The sequence below is a fragment of the Charadrius vociferus genome, unplaced genomic scaffold, assembly GCF_000708025.1.
Source record: "Charadrius vociferus isolate BGI_N301 unplaced genomic scaffold, ASM70802v2 scaffold59, whole genome shotgun sequence".
NCBI classification, from domain to species: Eukaryota; Metazoa; Chordata; class Aves; order Charadriiformes; family Charadriidae; genus Charadrius; species Charadrius vociferus.
In genome coordinates, this window is record NW_009661371.1 from 7,225,305 (window position 1) to 7,246,549 (window position 21,245).

At 36.9% G+C, this 21,245-nt stretch overlaps 1 protein-coding gene across 1 annotated transcript in view; it reads right to left on the reverse strand.

Moving 5' to 3' along the window:
- SPOCK3 (sparc/osteonectin, cwcv and kazal-like domains proteoglycan (testican) 3) overlaps positions 1 to 21,245 on the reverse strand; it is a 138,378-nt gene that overhangs the window by 9,993 nt on the left and 107,140 nt on the right. The window contains exon 5 of the mRNA XM_009893732.1: positions 15,339 to 15,458. Coding sequence (XP_009892034.1) covers positions 15,339 to 15,458 — 120 coding nt within the window. The remainder of the gene's footprint in view (positions 1 to 15,338; positions 15,459 to 21,245) is intronic.

The following is a 21,245-nucleotide window of genomic DNA, read 5'->3' on the forward strand; positions in this document are numbered from 1 at the left end:
TTGTATCATGGAAATTGCTGCAGTGGTACATAGATACGCTACACAAACAGTGTATGCTATTGAAATACTACGTATGAAATATATGTTAGCATTACATTAACCTGCTAAAAAAATTAATCCCACCATCAAACTCAAAGCATTTAGAACTATGAGTTTTCTTGTCAAACATTATACCTATAACACACATATTATATACAGTAATAAATGATCTACAGTAATTTCCTGGAAAATAATTTTGTTGAGGAATTTTAGTGATATTACAAATCAGGAGACTGAAGCTTAAGTGGTTTGCAATGTTTACAGAATTAAGAAAAGAAGAAATTCCAGGTAACTTGTTGGACTCCATTTTTTTCTTCCTATAACATATACTCAATTCTGTGAATAAAGAACATGATACTCAGCCTCAGCAATGCCTTGAAAGTTACGATACATCTTTACCTGATGTACTTTACATCTTGGAGGAGGCCACAGAAAAGATGATTGCTAAGAGCAGCTGGCTGCCAGTATCAGACCTGCTAATACAGCTTGCATCTTCCTAAATTGTTGCTTGGAGAAAGGGCCATCAGGAACAGTCTGAGTTAATCCTCCCTGTAGCCAGAGCTCAGACCTCATGTTTTTTTCCCCTGCATCAACTGTAAAGTACATGCAGAGTTGCATGTGGACATGGATGGGAAATTCAGAAGCTGCCAGGCCTCTTGCCTATGTAGAAGATGTGAGCTGCATTTGATATACACACACGTTTCTTCCTGTTCATGTGCTATGGGTCGTCCCATGGGCTTACAGTGCATGCGGCGAGTATACATCCTAACAGAGAATGAGATTTAGTGCTACTAAATACTATGCTTCTGAAAACCTTTAAGCTAAAACTGAGCACTGAAAAAAATGAGATTGGAGAATATGTCTATAGGAAAGTTGACACAAGAGCACACAGGAATTCTACTGCTGTTAAAATCAAGCCTGCCTGCCTTAGTTGTTCTGAATCTGAAAAGTGCTAAAACAGGTCAACTAAGACAACACAGTAATTAGATTCAGAAATCAGTAGAATTTCTTTTACATATATATGTAGCTGGAAACGTCCATGCTATGGCTGACCATTTCAGACAGGAAAAGAAGAAAACGGATAGCACCAAAAACTCCCTGTGGAAGTCAGATGACCCCATATACACCCCTTTCCCAGAAATCCAAAATTAACCATGACTTTTTGTCAGGGCAGTCTCACTTTTTCTTGCTCACTGTTGATCCTTCACGTTCATTATTATTTCTGCTTGACAGAAATAAAAGAAAAAAGAAAAAAAAAAGCCATTTGATATTTATGATATTTTTGATGTGTTTAACACAATGTAAAAACATAGCTAAGCATTCAACCAATGGACTCTCTCTTCCTTCCTCTCCAGCCCCTGATAAAATGTCAAGACAAAACAACTTATTTTTTTGTAGGTTAGTAAGAGCAGAGAGAGACGGGACCCGACTGAATGAATAAGGATATACAGTAGATGTGTTATTCAACTTTTACAAATAAAGTTATCAAAATATTTAACAGGTGTTTCTGATTTGAAAAAATCTGGAAGGTTCCTTCACCTTAAAACATTCTGTCTGAGGATGACATTATTTACAACATTATTTACCTCTAAGGCTGTGATCCTGAAGGCCTTTTATCACTTCCCAGATATCTCTCTTTTCTTTCCTACTCCTGCTTTTAGCTAGACAACCTCCTCAAGACCTTGGATTCAGAAAGAGTTCCATGTGAAACATACTGTTTCCTATCCTGCCTTTGCGTACCTGCATGAAGGGAGGAATTATTCTTGTGCTCACAAAATTTCTCTGTATTTGGCATTCTGGCCAGCTCACCAAACTGTAAGACAAGTTGCAGAAAAAGAGCAACCGGGAGGAGACAGATTTTAATGAGTAAGATGCCAGCTAGAAGGTAATGTAAGATAAAAGCCACTTTAAAGGTGTATTTGGGGATGGATCTTGTGGCCCAAATAAGATAATTTTAGATAATACTTCTGTATGTGGAATTTTAAGCATAAGTTTATTGAAAGAGGCATCACTTTCAAGCTTGGGACAAAGTATTTTTAAATTAGCATTTGTGGTCCACGCTGGAAAGGCGTACATCATAAAGTACTTTGTACTTTAGGGCACTAGAAGCTAGTGTTACGTATTTAATAAACTCTACCAAGGAAAAGGGAAAAAAAAACCAAACACTTTCTTATTTTATTTCTCTCAGTCAGTTCCAAATTTTATTCTTTTTAGAATATTTTAGAATATTTAGAATATTTAGAAATAAATTTATCTGAAGAATAGAGAAAGAGCACTGATCATTTCAAAGGTTTTATGCATCACTAAATTAAGGTCAGAACGATATTATATATCTGCAGAAGATTTTATCTGTGCATTTTCTTGATTCTCTTAACTAGCATTAGTCTGTGAATTGAGTTCATCCTCTATTCCCATTCCTCATTTTTTTCTCACTTCTTTCTATAAAATTTTAGATTTTTTAAAAAGTGTGTCTAATAGTGATTTCCCACTGGATTCTTATCTATTACATTTGTCATAGTTAAGGAACAGAGCTTGAAATAAAAACATTTACACTAGAGTAAGCACTATCATTAAAGAACAGATGATTTTAGTACAAATTACTGCTATCAACAGTAAAGCACCAAAAAAATGTCATTATGTTCTAATATTTTCTATAAAACCAGTTAAAGCTCAAAATAACTATAGTTTAATATTTAATTATAGAGTTTGAATGCTGGTAATTATGATCTACACTTCCTAGTACACAGGAATACATTATAACTGGCACATCAGAAATAATAAACCTACTTCAAACAAAAACATTTCATGTAAGAAACTTCTTTTGTTATTCCCAAGCCTGAAAAATACAGTTTACAAATATTAAAGTTATCATAACCTATCTATTAAATAGAATCATGGAATGGCTTGGGTTGGAAGGGACCTTAAAGATCATCTAGTTCCAACCCCTCAGCACCCTCCACTACACAAGGTTGCTCAAAGCCCTATCCAACAGGGACTTGAACACTTCCAGGGATGGGGCCTCCACAATTTCTCTGGGCAATCTCTTCCAGTGTCTCAACAGCCTCAGCAAAGAATTTCTTCCTAATATACTTTTTCTAAATATACTCTCTTTCAGTTTAGAACCGTTACCCCTCATTCCCTGATAAAGAGTCCCTCCCCAGCTCTCCTGTAGCCCCCCTTTAAGTACTGGAAGGCTGCTATAAGGTCTCCCCAGAGCCTTCCTCTTTTCCCGGCAGAACAACCCCAGCACTCTCAGCCTGTCTTCACAGGAGAGGTGCTCCAGCCCTCTGATCATTTTCATCACCCTCCTCTGAACCCGCTCCAACAGGTCCATGTCCTTCTTATGTTGGGGGCCCCAGTGCTCGACGCAGTACTCCAGGTGGGGTCTCACCAGACCAGAGTAGAGGGGGAGAATCACCTCCCTCAACCTGCTGGCCACACTGCTTCTCATGCAGCCCAAGATGCGGTTGGCTTTCTGGGCTGCTAGCGCACATTGTCTGCTCCTGTTGAGCTTCTCATCAACCAACACCCCAAAGTCCTTCTCCTCAGGGCTGCTCTCAATCCATTCTCCACCCAGCCTGTATTTGTGCTTTGAATTGCCCCAATCCATGTGCAGGACCTTGCACTTGGCCTTGTTTGCATGGGCCCACCTCTCAAGCCTGTCCAGGTCCCTCTGGATGGCACCCCTTCCCTCCAGCGTGTTGACTGCTCCACACAGCTTGGTGTCATCAGCAAACATGCTGAGGGTGCACTCAATCCCAACATCCATGTCACCAACAAAGACATTGAATAGCACTGTCCTAATACCAACCCCTGAGGAACGCCACTTGTCACTGGTCTCCACTTGGACATCAAGCCATTGACTGCAACCCTTTGAGTGTGACCATCCAGGCAATTCCTTAACCACCGAGTGGCCCATCCATCAAATACACGTCTCTCCAAGTTAGAGACAAGGATGTCATGCAGGAAAGTGTCAAATGCTTTAAACAAGTCCATGTAGAGGATTTCATTTACTCTTCCCTTATCCACCAATGCTGTAACGCTGTTGTAGAAGGTGACCAAATTTGTAAGACACAATTTGCCTTTAGTGAAGCCCTGTTGGCTGTCACCGATCATCTCTTTATTTTCCATGTGCCTTAGTATAGTTTCCAGGAGAATCTGCTCCATGATCTTGCCAGGCACAGAGGTGAGACTGACTGGCCTGTAGTTCCCCAGGTCTTCCTTTTCTCCCTTTTTAAAAATGGGGGTTATGTTTCTCCTTTTCCAATCAGTGGGAACTTCACCGGACTGACACGACTTCTCAGATATGATGGATAGTGGCTTAGAAACTTCAGCCGCCAGTTCCCTCAGGATCCGCAGGTAGATTTCATCAGGTCCCATGGATTTGTGCATCTTCAGATTCCTTAAACGGTCTCTAACCTGATCTTCTTCTACAGTGGGTGGTTCTTCATTCTCCCAGTCCCTGACTTTCCCTTCTGCGAATTGGGTGGTGTGGTTAGAGCCCTTGCCAGTGAAGACCAAGGCAAAAAAGTCATTGAGTACCTCAGCCTTCTCCGTATCCTGGAAACCAGGTCTCCTGTTTCCTTCTGGAGAGGGCCCACATTTTCCCTAGTCTTTCTTTTATCACTGGCATACCTGCAGAAGCTTTTCTTGTTGCCCTTGGTGTCCCTGTCCAGATTTAATTCTATCAGGGCTTTAGCTTTCCTAACCTGATCCCTGGCTGCTCAGACAGTTTCTCTGTTTTCCTCACGGGCTACCTGTCCTTGCTTCTGCCCTCTGTAGGCTGCCTTTTTGTGTTTGAGTTTGTCCAAGAGCTCCTTGGATGTCCAAATGGCATCATATATTGAAGAAAAAGCACAGTGGGTCATGGGGTCTAGCTTTCTACTAAATAACTGTTTGATGTAATAATTTCAAAAATTAATCATGCTCTACCTTGAAAGTAATTTATGTTTCCTTTTTCAGAATTTGCTTGTGAAGTAATTTGTATTTTTGTTTACAGTCCAGATGTATTTGTTGTTGCTTTTACTATTTTTTTTTAGTTCTTTCTCTTCTCTGGTATTTACAATTTTAGTGTTTTAAATAGAGAAAAATCACATCTATTAGTTTTCATTTGGCTTGTTTCACCAAGCCAAACTCTTTCACAAGCATCAGTCACTGCAGTGACTATAGGTGTAGAAACATCTGAAATCTAGGTCAGATATTAGTTTAGGTGAAATAAATAAACAAAAAAATTTCAGAGGTAAGCCAGGCACATGTTGACAGAGACAGAAGCAGCCTTGTTTGATCTAAAATGGAGCAGTCCACCCCCTCCAGAACTGCTACACCACAGAAAGATCATCACTTCAGTTCCACGTTCAGACTATAAACCCTTAAGAGATTACTGTGGTAAAGTAAAATTCTTGGTACAATTTTAAAGAACCTTTAAGGAACTGTCCAAACTTAAGATTATCGGAAGTGCTTTCTCTCTGCAATGACTTTCTTCCTCTACTATATATATAAAATAATACAGGTGTCATTCTGGAAGGTGATATACTTGAGAAAAAGTGTCAGGAAAACATTGAAGCACATACCCAGAGTTTAACATCTGCTAACATGGTTTGACACATGAGGGGGTCAGGTGATACAGAACTAAGAATCACAAAATCACCAGGTGACCTAGAACTAGGAAATTTATTGCCTAAATCACAGACTACAAATATTATAATTTTAAGCGCCAACTGGAATGCTGTTCTTACATGTTTTTCACAGTTGTGCCACAATACAAAAAGCAAAACTAAAGGTGGAAAATTAGTATAGTTGAAGGACAGTAATTTATTCTTGATGATTAAGTACCAGGACATTATACTAAGGAGAGCAAAAACTGCTGCTCAGATGTCTAAATTACAAAAGATTTTCTCTTTCTCTCATTTTAACCACTTATTTGTAATCTATTTCCATATACCATAATTAAGTGAGCTTTTATGCAGCTAATTCTGAACATTGTCTGGAAAAATGTGAAGTACCAGCTTAAGCTCTTTCCTCAGCCAAAACAATCCCAAGGGAAATACTGTTGAGGAATATACCCCTCCTCCATGGCGTACACACTAGCATTCAAAACATTTCCTTGAAAGGAACCAACAGAAATGCTCCACTGTTTCTGATTATTTCTCAGGGGAGAATTTCAAGTCTTAATAAATATAATCTGAATTTCAGGGTAAAACTATTGTTTGCTTGCTTATCAAGCTCATAAGTAATAAATCCTTGTGTACATTGAGGAAGACAGCTTTTGACATTATGTGGAAATCTAAACAGCATACATACATATGGCTCACATACTGCATTACATATAAATTGTTTATCTAATATACCAAGAGAAGTAAACTGCATGATTCTTCCCAATACCAGTACGACAAAAGACACAAATCATACATGTAAATAAACACCCATGCACTCTGCTAGAGTCCTGACTGCCTTCTAGATCATGGCTTTTACTTGTTCAGCATGCAAGCTGCATAGCAAGAAGGTTTCCACTTGTGATGAATTTGTCTAATATTTTGGCTCTGAGAAAATGTTCAGTTAAGAGCACCTCACAGCTGAGGCCTACCACACACACACACACTGGGAACAAGTTTTCCTTCCTAATGTAGTTTTATCAGGACAGACCTGAGCAGGAAGGACTAACAATCAGTGGGAACTTCACCGGACTGACACGACTTCTCAGATATGATGGATAGTGGCTTAGAAACTTCAGCCGCCAGTTCCCTCAGGATCCGCAGGTAGATTTCATCAGGTCCCATGGATTTGTGCATCTTCAGATTCCTTAAACGGTCTCTAACCTGATCTTCTTCTACAGTGGGTGGTTCTTCATTCTCCCAGTCCCTGACTTTCCCTTCTGCGAATTGGGTGGTGTGGTTAGAGCCCTTGCCAGTGAAGACCAAGGCAAAAAAGTCATTGAGTACCTCAGCCTTCTCCGTATCCTGGAAACCAGGTCTCCTGTTTCCTTCTGGAGAGGGCCCACATTTTCCCTAGTCTTTCTTTTATCACTGGCATACCTGCAGAAGCTTTTCTTGTTGCCCTTGGTGTCCCTGTCCAGATTTAATTCTATCAGGGCTTTAGCTTTCCTAACCTGATCCCTGGCTGCTCAGACAGTTTCTCTGTTTTCCTCACGGGCTACCTGTCCTTGCTTCTGCCCTCTGTAGGCTGCCTTTTTGTGTTTGAGTTTGTCCAAGAGCTCCTTGGATGTCCAAATGGCATCATATATTGAAGAAAAAGCACAGTGGGTCATGGGGTCTAGCTTTCTACTAAATAACTGTTTGATGTAATAATTTCAAAAATTAATCATGCTCTACCTTGAAAGTAATTTATGTTTCCTTTTTCAGAATTTGCTTGTGAAGTAATTTGTATTTTTGTTTACAGTCCAGATGTATTTGTTGTTGCTTTTACTATTTTTTTTTAGTTCTTTCTCTTCTCTGGTATTTACAATTTTAGTGTTTTAAATAGAGAAAAATCACATCTATTAGTTTTCATTTGGCTTGTTTCACCAAGCCAAACTCTTTCACAAGCATCAGTCACTGCAGTGACTATAGGTGTAGAAACATCTGAAATCTAGGTCAGATATTAGTTTAGGTGAAATAAATAAACAAAAAAATTTCAGAGGTAAGCCAGGCACATGTTGACAGAGACAGAAGCAGCCTTGTTTGATCTAAAATGGAGCAGTCCACCCCCTCCAGAACTGCTACACCACAGAAAGATCATCACTTCAGTTCCACGTTCAGACTATAAACCCTTAAGAGATTACTGTGGTAAAGTAAAATTCTTGGTACAATTTTAAAGAACCTTTAAGGAACTGTCCAAACTTAAGATTATCGGAAGTGCTTTCTCTCTGCAATGACTTTCTTCCTCTACTATATATATAAAATAATACAGGTGTCATTCTGGAAGGTGATATACTTGAGAAAAAGTGTCAGGAAAACATTGAAGCACATACCCAGAGTTTAACATCTGCTAACATGGTTTGACACATGAGGGGGTCAGGTGATACAGAACTAAGAATCACAAAATCACCAGGTGACCTAGAACTAGGAAATTTATTGCCTAAATCACAGACTACAAATATTATAATTTTAAGCGCCAACTGGAATGCTGTTCTTACATGTTTTTCACAGTTGTGCCACAATACAAAAAGCAAAACTAAAGGTGGAAAATTAGTATAGTTGAAGGACAGTAATTTATTCTTGATGATTAAGTACCAGGACATTATACTAAGGAGAGCAAAAACTGCTGCTCAGATGTCTAAATTACAAAAGATTTTCTCTTTCTCTCATTTTAACCACTTATTTGTAATCTATTTCCATATACCATAATTAAGTGAGCTTTTATGCAGCTAATTCTGAACATTGTCTGGAAAAATGTGAAGTACCAGCTTAAGCTCTTTCCTCAGCCAAAACAATCCCAAGGGAAATACTGTTGAGGAATATACCCCTCCTCCATGGCGTACACACTAGCATTCAAAACATTTCCTTGAAAGGAACCAACAGAAATGCTCCACTGTTTCTGATTATTTCTCAGGGGAGAATTTCAAGTCTTAATAAATATAATCTGAATTTCAGGGTAAAACTATTGTTTGCTTGCTTATCAAGCTCATAAGTAATAAATCCTTGTGTACATTGAGGAAGACAGCTTTTGACATTATGTGGAAATCTAAACAGCATACATACATATGGCTCACATACTGCATTACATATAAATTGTTTATCTAATATACCAAGAGAAGTAAACTGCATGATTCTTCCCAATACCAGTACGACAAAAGACACAAATCATACATGTAAATAAACACCCATGCACTCTGCTAGAGTCCTGACTGCCTTCTAGATCATGGCTTTTACTTGTTCAGCATGCAAGCTGCATAGCAAGAAGGTTTCCACTTGTGATGAATTTGTCTAATATTTTGGCTCTGAGAAAATGTTCAGTTAAGAGCACCTCACAGCTGAGGCCTACCACACACACACACACTGGGAACAAGTTTTCCTTCCTAATGTAGTTTTATCAGGACAGACCTGAGCAGGAAGGACTAACCTAAAGAGAGGACCAAGCAGACATGAATGCTTTCTGTCATATTTGCTGTTTACAAAAGTGCCAATCTAGGTGAGACTCATCTGGCTCCACACTAGCCAAAGAAGGAGACGGCATTAGGCTTAACGTTCTCTGTCACCGGTCGCTGTGATATATTCATGCTGGCTATGATTACGCAGATAGAAGCAGAGCCTGGGTTAGGGCAAGACATGGGGAAAGTACCAAAGGTCTTAAAATAAACCTAGGATAACTGACTCTCATTGTACAATCAAAGGTACAAGGGAAAGAAATACAGACAGCTGCAATGTCCCTTAAACACCTGTGAAAGTTTCCACCCTGAAGTCTCTCCTTTTCCAGCAAGTGTTACAGGGAATTTTATATGGAGGCGGCAGGGGGAATCAAGGTAAATCCTATTGCTGGAGGCTAGCAATTTGCTAATAGATTGACAGTTCAGATGAAATATATTCTGTGGACACCAGACTGACCATTTTATTAACAGGAGTGACTATGAAGGGAAAGTAGAGAAGATACCTGAAGTAGCAGGAGAAAAAAAAAAAGCTACGATAAGCACCTATATATGTTTCACTGTGTCTAAGGATAATTCTCTACAAAAGATGGAGTCCAAACAAATTTCAGTCAACAATACTGATTTAGTTAATTCAAAGTCTTAATTTTAAGTAAAGATGGATTAATTTAAAATTCCTGCTCAGAATTACTTCTAGGATGGATTTCCTCTTCTAGACTCTTCCTTTAAGGATGCCTGGGCATACGCTAACCTGACACATGCAGAAAGTCATTAGAAGAACCTTTTCTTTCTAGAAAACTACAACTATGGTCCAGGTTGCCAGCTGGTACAACTCTGCAGTACAGCTTATGGGACATTTTCTGAGATAATCTCAGGAACTAGCCAAATTCTCAGGCAGTCAGCGTTGTCAAGACATCAAAAAATATGTTTAAAACTGCCAATCTTTTTATCTCTTGTAAATATGCAATGACTCTATGGGAGAGTACTAACAGAAGTCCGCAAAAACGTATTGTTCTGCTTACAAGTTCTGTCTGTACATCAGGGTTTCCGTATATGCTTCAGCAATGAAGATCAGGGAAATTTAATTTATCTCTGCATAATATCAGCTGTGTGACTTCATCAATAAGGAACTTAGGATAGTCAGAATGAAGTAAAAACCTCCAAGCAAAGATCTGAAATTGTTAATTTTATTTATGCTTTTCTATACAAAAATGGTCTTTTCCTGCAGCAAATTTTTAAGGGCATTTGGCAATTTTAGTGTAATACTATCTCACCATGCTAGATCTAGACAACCCAATTAGAAGTAATTTTCTTTCAGACTTCTTGTATTTTACTGTTATTTTCAAAATTATTAGTGTATTAGACTCCAAATAATCATATTATTCCCAAGCCATAAGAAGATTCTCTATTACCTCTGGTCTTTCATCTTCTAACATGACAAGGTGCACAAGTATTCTTCAGAAACAGCCTGCCTCTTAGCAGAAATATTTGTGGGACTACAGTACTTTTTGTGCTTTGCATTTGATGCCTGAATTCCCTAGAGTTTTATCACACAAAATTAATACAAAAATAGAAGAAATATTTTAAAAGACTTTAAAAAAGTATGTAAAATCTCACTTAATTTTTCAGTTCCTTACTTCCCCATCCACAAGGGGGACAATGGTGGTATTATTGCAGTATGGACGTAAAGTACCCTTCTCCCCTTCCTGTCATCTATTTAGACCAGAAATGGCCTGAGGACAAGATTTAAGTGTTTATATAGCATTTATGGTACTGATGCTTCTAGATATATGCAATCTGAATACATCCCCAAAAGGGATTTTGGAAATAAACCCCTATTAATTATTTGAAATATTCTAGTCTGGATTACTAGTAAGATTCAGCTTTGGAAAAAAAGAAGTGTCGGTTAATCAAAATTATGTAACTCTTGTAAAAACACAACAATGTCGGCCCCTTGCATTTTTAACTTGCTATCAGCATATTGATGGCTCTAGCAGAACAACTCAAACACTATTGTTTGGTTTGTTTAGAAATAATATTTATGATTGTATGGATCAATATGAACTATTTAATAGCTGGAACAACTCTGAAAAGCACCAGCAAGGCACTATAAACTTCTACCACATCTACCTTGGTCAGAAGGACTGTGCCCAAGTCTCTTAATAAATCGTGTCCCAAGTGCCAACAGAGAGACTGAAATATGAAAAATCCTAAATGCGAACAGACAACCAGAAAGGATGTCACAAATTGCTTTTTTAAGTGCAGAATGGTTTTTCAGTGAGGAAGGAACTCTATGACAAAAATAAAGGACAGCCTGGGGGAAAGGGTGCCAAAACAGATTTTTAACTCCCCAAGGTTAATGAACAATTCCAGGGATCTGCTAGAATAATTAGGACTCTGAAAGGGGAAGTTGCATTTGGGTGGCTTTTTGTCATAGGTGTTGTTCTGTACAGATCACTAAGTCTCATGTGCGAAGTATAATGTCATTATACGTGATTAAGAAGTTCTTTGCAAGATTTATTTCTAGGTGTAGCTCTCAGACACCCCCAAAACAGGGGCTGGACTCCCTGGTAGACTTAAAAATTAATGCACCTGATATCTTGGACCTACTATGACTCTGGAGATCAATTTTGAGGGATTTCATTAGGGGTACTACTCAAGAGCTTAGCTCTCGAAGAAGTTTTAAGAATTCCTTAATGGTATTAGAAAAGACATTAGCATGTTTAATGGTTATTATTATTTTTGTTTCTTTGTGTGTTTGCAAGGACATAATGACCCAATATTTTCTTCTAAACCACAGACGTTAATTTCTGATAAGATGCAGTATCATTTGCTGCCTCAAATGAGAAATTTTGAAATTCAGAAATGTACACACCAGAAAAATCATATAGTTGCATTAATGAAACCGATTTTTAAACAATTTTTGCATCCCCAAATCCACAAATGAAAGAAAACTACTACTGATTGTATATTCATTCAATCACTTTCTGTCTATAGATGGACTCCCTTTTTGCAGTTGCCTGTCAAATTAATTCAATCAAGTAAATATCGAGTACTTATAAAATGGAGTAAATATTGTGCAAATATGATCTTTTATATTTGAAAGCAATTTTTTTTTCACAATTAGATACATGCAAGTTGAGTAACTGACCACAGTACTAAAACACTAGACTCTAAACATTTATTGTTCAAACGTTTTTGTAAAACACTGGGTTTTGTCAAAAACCTCTTTTTTAAAGAGAAAAAGAAAAGAAGAAAAGATAAGACAAACCAGATTTCTCAGATGTAACCATTTTCTACAACTTGATTTGCGTTGTTTTAGTAAAAATAAACATGCCAAAGCCTATCATCAAGGTTCCATGTTTACATCCTAATATTCCTATAATAAATAACAAACTTTTCAATATTCTTGAAACAACACTACCTCTATTTTAAGATTGATGAGGTATAACTCTCTGAAACAGAAAATCTAATTTAAAACCAGCATAGTAATCAATTAATATTTTGTACAACATTCTAGCTGTTTAGGATTAATTTCTGGTACCATGTTACAAGTGTAAGTCAAACACTTCTGACAGCACCGTGTTCACAGGGAATTTAAAGTCAATAGTACAATGAAAACACATTTTTCCACATAGATTATATTTAATTACCTGTTGATGAAAAAAGACCCTAAGACTATTCTTAGCCATCCAAATCAACTCTTGATTCTGTCTCTCAAAAAACTGGTAGGGTAGGATCCAGTCTAACTCGTGCCTAAAATTTCAGATACCTCCTGAAGTGCATGTGAATTCTTTACACCATCAAAGGAGAGGACTTCATGACTTTGAAGGCTTACAAAAGGAAATTCTGAAAACTGGGCCAGAAACCCATCTTTTCCTCCTCAATTGGAAAAATTGTATTTGTGGAGAAGATCCTCATCTGAAGGTTTTTGAAGGCAAATACTTCTCTCTACCTGCCTTAAAAAGATTCCTTTACTAGCTCAGATTAGGCGTGAAAGATCCCACAGATCCTAAAACATTGGAGGAAGCTAATCAGAATGGGACCATAACATTTTCTGCTGAAGAGTTCCTCATGCTCACACACCTCACAGACCAAAGAGCTTCATGCAACTGCACAACGTGTTCTAAAAATACCCACATATCTCACAACTGCTTTGGTCTACATAGTCTATGCAGGCGGTCATTACCTTCTGCATTGTACATGCAGTGCCAAAACATGAAAATTTAGGATACACTAGATGTAAAATCAACATTAGGTAGACACCACTCAATTTTACCAGTGTTGCTGATGTTATAGTAAGTGACTATCGAAGTTTGAAAACAAACCAACCAGTTTGGATCACATAACATATTTCTAGGTTCAAAAATTGACAAGGTCTAAAGTCAATTAATTTAGATCTTAAGTCTAAATACAATCTTTGTTTTCTATTAGAAAGTAAAAATTTGCAAACAAACAACGGACAAAATAAATATGAGTGTAATATATCCATGTACACCTCATGATGCAAATACGTGTCTCAAGTATAGATACTAGGTCTTATCCGTGCCACCTGTGTGCTTAAAGAAAAAAGGCCAAGGAAAATGTCTAAGGAAAAAATCTCACACTCTTAAGAACATTTCAATGTATTCAAAGTATTAATTATGAACTTTACATTTCTGCATTACATAGAACCCAATTACTTGAAACAAAGACTTTTTATTTATGCATGCTATAGTACTTAATACCTGTACAGTTGCCTCTTATCATTGCCAAAATTTCTTTTGGAACTTTTATTGTATTATCAGGCTTCTAAAGAGCCGCACTGCATTTTTTACCTTACCTATTCCATGTGTTACCCTCAACAAAGTGAGTATTCAACAAGAAACAGGACCCTACATAATGTTTGAGCTGGTCTTTAACTGAGCGATGTGCTTACAATAGCTGTATTATTAGATACATTTTATTTATGACTATACAATAAACGCTTACTTAAGAGCTGCAAACTTTGCATTTCTGTTCTTTTCATTACTGGATGAGAAACAGATTGCATGCCAGTTATGGGCACCAACTAGAATGTAAACTGGAAATAAATGCTTTAAATGTGTTTTTTCAATATCAATAAAAAGTGACATTACTGTATTACCATCTCACCTCAGAAACATTTTTTCTCAATGTTTAAGAGAACATTCCCAGATAACACAGAATCATCTTTAATTCATTGTGTTTTACAGAATTATTTCCTTAGCTTGAAAAATCACACAAAGAAATGACATTTCCAATTAAATGAAATAAATGGATTTATTGAAGAAAGAAAAAGCAATGTTATAAACAGCAATCAAACAAAAGCTAAAAAAAATAATCCCAAATACTTAAAAAGTTAATAATGAAGGAACTACTGTAAGCAGCCAGTGGTGGCCAAATTCTGTGAAACATACTCTGGAGGAATTCATAGTTTGCTCTTCATATTAATGAAAGGTAGAGTTTTACGGCTTATGAAATCTAAGTTGACTCTCCTTCACAGTAGGACATCACTCTTGAAACCATTATTGCACACTTCAATCGCTATTTTAAATAAGCCCTTTGATAATTACATTTTAAAACTTTACTACTTTCCACAACAAAAAAACTACTTAAATATTTGAGGGGGTTAAAAACAAATTATGCTCCCTACTGTTTCCACTTCATTAGTACTCCCAAGTCTTTTCCAAACTGAAGTATATCCTTGAAAATTCCTTTTTACTTACAAGCTTCTTTTCCATGTGTTTTTCCGTACCGGTACCTACAGTGGCATCAATTAGCAACAATGCGTCACACATAATTACAGCTCCTGTACATTATTTCTTAGAACTAGCCATTCAGCAATTCACTTTTCTCTATGGAAAAAGTTGCCCCAAATCCCTACTTGTTTCTTCTGTTTTGTCTCCTTATACAGCAGCTAATTATCAAGTTCCATCAAATAGACAATTTGATTGCATTCATAAATGAAAGCATTGTGAACAGTAGATGCAATACATTCTTGCAAGCATGAGTCCTGCCAAAAAATGTTGGAAGTTTAAAGTGAACATCTTATATCGGTACTAAGCCATAAATGAGAAATTAACCTTAGAAAAGCACAATGTTATGGGTTCCTACACGTTTATTTAAAGCACATGAGAATAAGGCAAGTCTTAGCAATGGAACTACAAAAGAACAGAAAATTATCAGAGAACGTCAAATGAGACAAGTAGAAATCTCTTACTTGTTCTTTCAGGCCTTTGAATAATCCTAGTCTTCTTATTCTGAACTCCACTTTCATGAAGTGCCTTAAACCAGTCTCTCAACCTGTTTGCAACCTCCCTGAATTCCACGTCACTGCACACTGAAAAACAAAATGCAGAGCTGTTTAATGTTTTTCTCCTGGGCGCTAAATAGAACTTTTAAAAGTATGCTAAGAAAAGTAAAACATAAAATAATATAAACATATATGTTCCACAGCTTTCTTTAATTCATAAAGTTCTGTTTCATTACTTAGGTATGCCTTCAAAACCCAATTAAGGTCCTCAGAAATAAATGCCTGATGTATAAAGCAATTATGAAATTATATATAGAGATACATTAAAAACATCCTTTGCAAACTACTGCAAACTACTATAAACAGTTCTAGCACAGATATTTTCACATCTTGCTGCAGATGAGGCTGTATGGCAGAGACACGCAAGACTCGCTTTCGGAGTTTCATTTCTATGTTCATCAATGCAAAGTAATGAAAACCATACCAGAACAGGTCAGAGATATGATTTAGCCAGATAAGGCAGGAACACTCAACTTGCTTTCCTATGCTGAAGCGTGAAAAGAGGAAATATGGTTGACAGAAAAAGTGCTTCAATAAGCTGAATGCTTATTTGATCAAATGTAGTTTTACAAGCCAACATTCCTGAGCACCTAACAGCAAACTGGCAATTGTACAGCTGCTGGTGATGGAAAGGACAGCTTCTTTGACCAGAAAGAGCACAGGCAGAAAAAGCACGCAAGACCAAAGAGAGCATCCATAGCACCAAGAGCAGCAGATTAGTAGCAGACTGGCTGAAATACTGTACAGTACTGGTAGTTGGTACTGAAGTCAGCACCAGAAGGAGATGATCGAGACTTGCAGTGAGGAGGCCTATTCACCTTCACAACTAAGCTGCTGGATAGAAAGAAGAGGTGTGCTTGGAGCAAGCAGATAACCCTTCCAGAACTCTGTTTTCCCATTTCATGTGTTTTAGAGAAGCTGGGAGAAGAAAAGAGAAATAACAGGATCTGGAAGATGACAAAAGCAGGAAGGGCACCAGACGTATGCTTCGCTAGGTAACAAAATACTTCCACTGCCCTTGTCAACAGTTATCGCTTCCAAATCAGGATTGTTTTCCAGGTCTACCAGTAATTGACTAAACTACAATATGGAGAGCTCATACCTAAGCTAGCAGAGCTTCACAGTAACGCTCTTGAAAATAAATCTCCAGTTCAGTACTTTTCCTTTATTATGTAGCAATCCATAATATTTGGTGACACAGCCTTCAGCACGCTTTATTGAATTGAACAAAACTGTGAAACACCTATTTGTATTTTAGAGTAAGACTAAAACACGTCATTATGTCAACAACTATCGATGCCTGTACAACAGCAGGCATTTAAGCATTTGTTTATTCATTCTTTGCTGAAGTCTCTCTTGAGACTGATTCTCTCCATGACAGACTTAGGTGCAATCTATATATACATTTGCATATATTATGAACTGACATTTTTATAAAACTTGTATTGTGCTTCTCTCTTGTGTAATGGAACAATTTTTTTTTCTGATAATTCGATAGGGAACTGGGAAAAATAAATTTAATGATGTATGGGCATGTACGTTCAAAAATGTCATACCGCAACTACTAGACGAAAATCATCTCCTGCGCCAAGACTGCACATCATAATTCAAACTAGTGGGATTTCTGTATTTGCTACAATGACACCTTCCTTTAGCAATCCTTGCACCAGCTGACAGGTCAGCACAAAGAATCAGATATTAACTTGGGACACACTGCTTCTCCTCAATTTCCCTTCCCATTACAGATGAAATAGAATAATATTGTTCCCTTCTCTAACTACCCTCTCCTGGTTTAAGAGAAAGACTTTTAGAATTGAATCAAAGGGTATGGAGCACAGCACAATCATCAGGGGTACCTGATCTGCCATCTAACTGCTTTGACTTATTTATCCTGCACAATACTGTGCAATACCACCACAGGTCGCAGAAATAACACAGCTACATTAATGTGGTGCACTGACCTGGCTATTTTCATTTACTTCTAGCTTGTCTATATGCAGTGCTGCCCCGATTAAGCTCTGATGCTTAGGTGACCTACTCAGAGTCAGCATATAAGCTCATTTACAGGTACAGACACACATATAGAATCATGGAATGGTTAGAATTGGAAGGGATCTGAAAGATCATCTAGTTCCACTACCCCTGCAGCAGGCAGGGACACCTTCCACTAGACAAGGTTGCTCAAATACATCCACATATATGTGTGTGTGTATATATATACACACACATATATATATGCACACAAAAGGGAGTGCATGAGGAAGTGCCAGCTACAAGTAAAAGCCTCGCTTGAGTAACATTAACAGAAAGATGCACATTGCAGCTGTATGATGGAGAATAAGCCAAATAGACACCCTGAAGCTAATCATCTCCTAAGCTCATTATGGTGAAAAATCAAAGCACTAAGAAAAGGTGATAGTGCCTCTTTGGCTATTAGGCATAAGAATAAAATAGAGCTTGCTCTTTCAGCATCTGGTACTAGCCACTGTCATGCACACTATGACATAAAAAGACGTTTTCTGTGCTCCTTTGAATTGCACTTCTTTCAAAATGGAAGGCACACATGGCATATTTTGAGCATCAGACACATCCTGTTATCAGATCTCAGATTAGGGACATTCTTCCAACTTCAACTTCTTATAACCTTTTCCCCAAACTTTGTTTGACAATTTAAATCATGGGGTTTATCTCAACAAAGAATGAGAAAATTGTAATAATTTTTGGTACATTCTACTGATTTTGATAACTCTATCATGGGAATAGATAAAAACCAAAAATCAAAGCAATGCAAAACAAAGCCATTAAACTGACGTTTGCGTATTTTACACCCCATAGCTACTCAAGTGCTGGAGTCAGCTCTCAAACATGGTAGGTAGTTACATTTACTCTATTATTAATTTAAATGCACAGTGAATTTTTGGTTCATTTCATGACAATTTCTAATGTGTCAAGTAAAAGTAGATGTGTTCTATATGTGAAATGTACAGGAGAGATGCAGCAGAACTCTACTAAACCACACACTTAATAATTTACATGGATAAACTGTGTTCTCAGTAAGGATTTAAAGCATGAGTTTATAACAATATCTCATATTTCAATATTTGAGTATCACAGTTTTTTATCAAAGAACATTTACTAGCATAACTACATTTACTTCTCATAAAAAGATTTAAATGGTAGAACCAGCCAGCAAATTAGAATTCTTGCCATGAAACTTTCTATCAATCTTTTAATTTCCAAAGGATACTTAAAATACGGTAAAATTTTGAGTTGGTTAAATAACAACTAAACATGCAATTGAATTTTGACCGCTGGAAAGTAAAATACACTGGATTCCCTCCACCCCCACCCTTTTTCTTTTCTTCTTTCTTTTGGAATTTTCCACTGAGAAACTCAAGTTTCAAATTTCCATATACTTACTATTTTCCAGAATGCTTTTCAAGGTATAGCTATCCTAACATTAAAATAGCAGAATAAAAAGAAAAAAAAATTAAGAAAGTACTTTTCATTTTGTGGTTCCTTTTAAGTGGTTTTGGTTGGGTCTACTTAAGCTTAATTAACTATCATCTGATGTCAGTATTCATTCACTTCCATGGTTACTCTTGCATAATGTCCTCTCTAAATATTCTGTTACATTATATTGTTTGAAGCATTTCAGAAACATAAAACAATCTGACGAAAACCATTCAGATTTTTCTGTTGTGATTACTGGGAAAAAAAGCCACTACTATTCTGACATGATAATTAAAATAAATTAAAAGATAAGAGACCTTATTAGAACATAGTATTTTTTACTGGAAAGAGACAAAGGAGAAAACAGATTTACATAAGTATGTAAGAACATAGGGTATTAGTAGTGGCAAATAGATCCTTAAAGTAGTACAGCTATTTCTATAGTTAGAGATTAGCACTTGAGCATCCTTGGGCCAAGATCTCCCATTTCCTAAGCTATTAGGTACAAGGTGCTTGGACTACTTAAGCCATGCCGGTGGCAGGGAAGCTGCACTCGTTACCCCATCAGGGAACACAAAGAAGCAGGGGACTTGTGGCTTGGTCAACAAATTTTCTCAAAGGAATAGATTGAATCTTTTGACAGTTCCCAAAAGTAAAGCAGGTAGTAAAACCCCAGTTTGGTCCTATCTCACCACAGACGTGTGCCAAAACTTCAGAAAAGCAGCACCACATGAAATTCTCTCTTCACACACAATGGTACTGACAATCTATTTTATATAAGTAGCAATTTATGTGGCATCTAGAAAGTCAACTTCTTAACATTAAATTTGCATAATATTTTATTAATTATAATTATCTGTTTATACGAATTATAAAGGCTCTAAAATTAAAGTATTTTAAGGTTTGGGGCTAAACATTAATATATTTACTGCTTCAAATATTGTACTTCTAAATATACTATGACTGATACTTCAAAGATATTCCAAATAACTTTAATTAGTATTAACACAGTACATGAAACAGTCCACCCTGCATGAAACTCTTTCCATGTTAAGTTATAAACACATACAACCAGAAATTGTGTATGAGCTTTATTGGATGTTCTTACATTAGGAGAACAATCTGGAAGCTGCTCCACAGCTATCATACGTATGCACAGTAAATTGCAAAACTGAATAGAACTCTAATGTTACATTAGAATACGGCAGAAGCCGTATTTTACAGATGTCCATTAAAGTGTTTTCGTACGGTATGCTTGAATAGCTAAAAGCAAATTCCAGGACAATTCAAGATCAATGTTATTCTTCTGTTTTCAACAGCTTTTTCTACAATTGTGCTTTACAACTATGGGTCAAACTTATTGATAAGAATAGGGGCTTACCATAACCTGATACACCATGAATACTGCTTGTTTTAATATTGATTCAAACCTTAACACTTTTTTTATTTGGATCAATCTGATCAGACTACACACCACCTTGCAACAACTGTAAATGGCACATTGAGCAGTCACTATCAAATTATGAAAAAAGCACAATTTCTGCCATTATAGGGTAAGTACCACGCTCAGGTATAGCCTGGGGGGAATTTTGCCTTAAGAACTTATGTATGTAGTGCAAACTTCAAATAGATTATAAAATAACAAATATCGCCTAAAATTATCTATGTTTCTCTATCAATCTGAACAGAGCTCTTGCAAAAAGTCCGATTTAAAAAAAAATCTCTTTTCAGAAAGAAAATATTTTTGGTGGTAAAAGAAAAAAGCTGGGGAAAAGTAAGTCTGGGAAGTAGCAGAAGAACTTTTGGGAGGTGAAATTATCAATAAGTTTTGTTCAACTTCCCAAGAACATTCAGATGAACACAGAATAGATGTAAAAGACTTCAGTCTCAAAGTAGCCTTCAGAAAGTCATAAGAAGCGGAGACCAATATTCAGACATTATCACAGTTACAAACACAGCTATGTTTTTTCAGAGGAGCCGGGGCTGCACAACTTAACCCTCAGTTATGCTTAAGTAAAATCTTTAAGTCACAAAAAAAATCAGGTATATTTACTGAAAATGTCTACATTTGGCTTTGTTTCTGATCTGTATCCTGTCTCAGTACAGTACCTGCCTCAGCACTTTACCTTAATTCACACAGATTTATGTGAATAAACCTTGTATTCTCTAACAGAGAGGATCAGCGTTCACTAGAATGCTATTTGCCACTGAAATGTGCTTGCTCAGCATTATGCTATATGATGAAAAATTATATTAATTAACGGCTTGGTGCATTCTAGAATATGTTTAGGGACTTTTCATTCTGGTGATCAGCTTCTAAGGATACATGCTGCTGATATTATTGTACGCATTGGTCTGTAC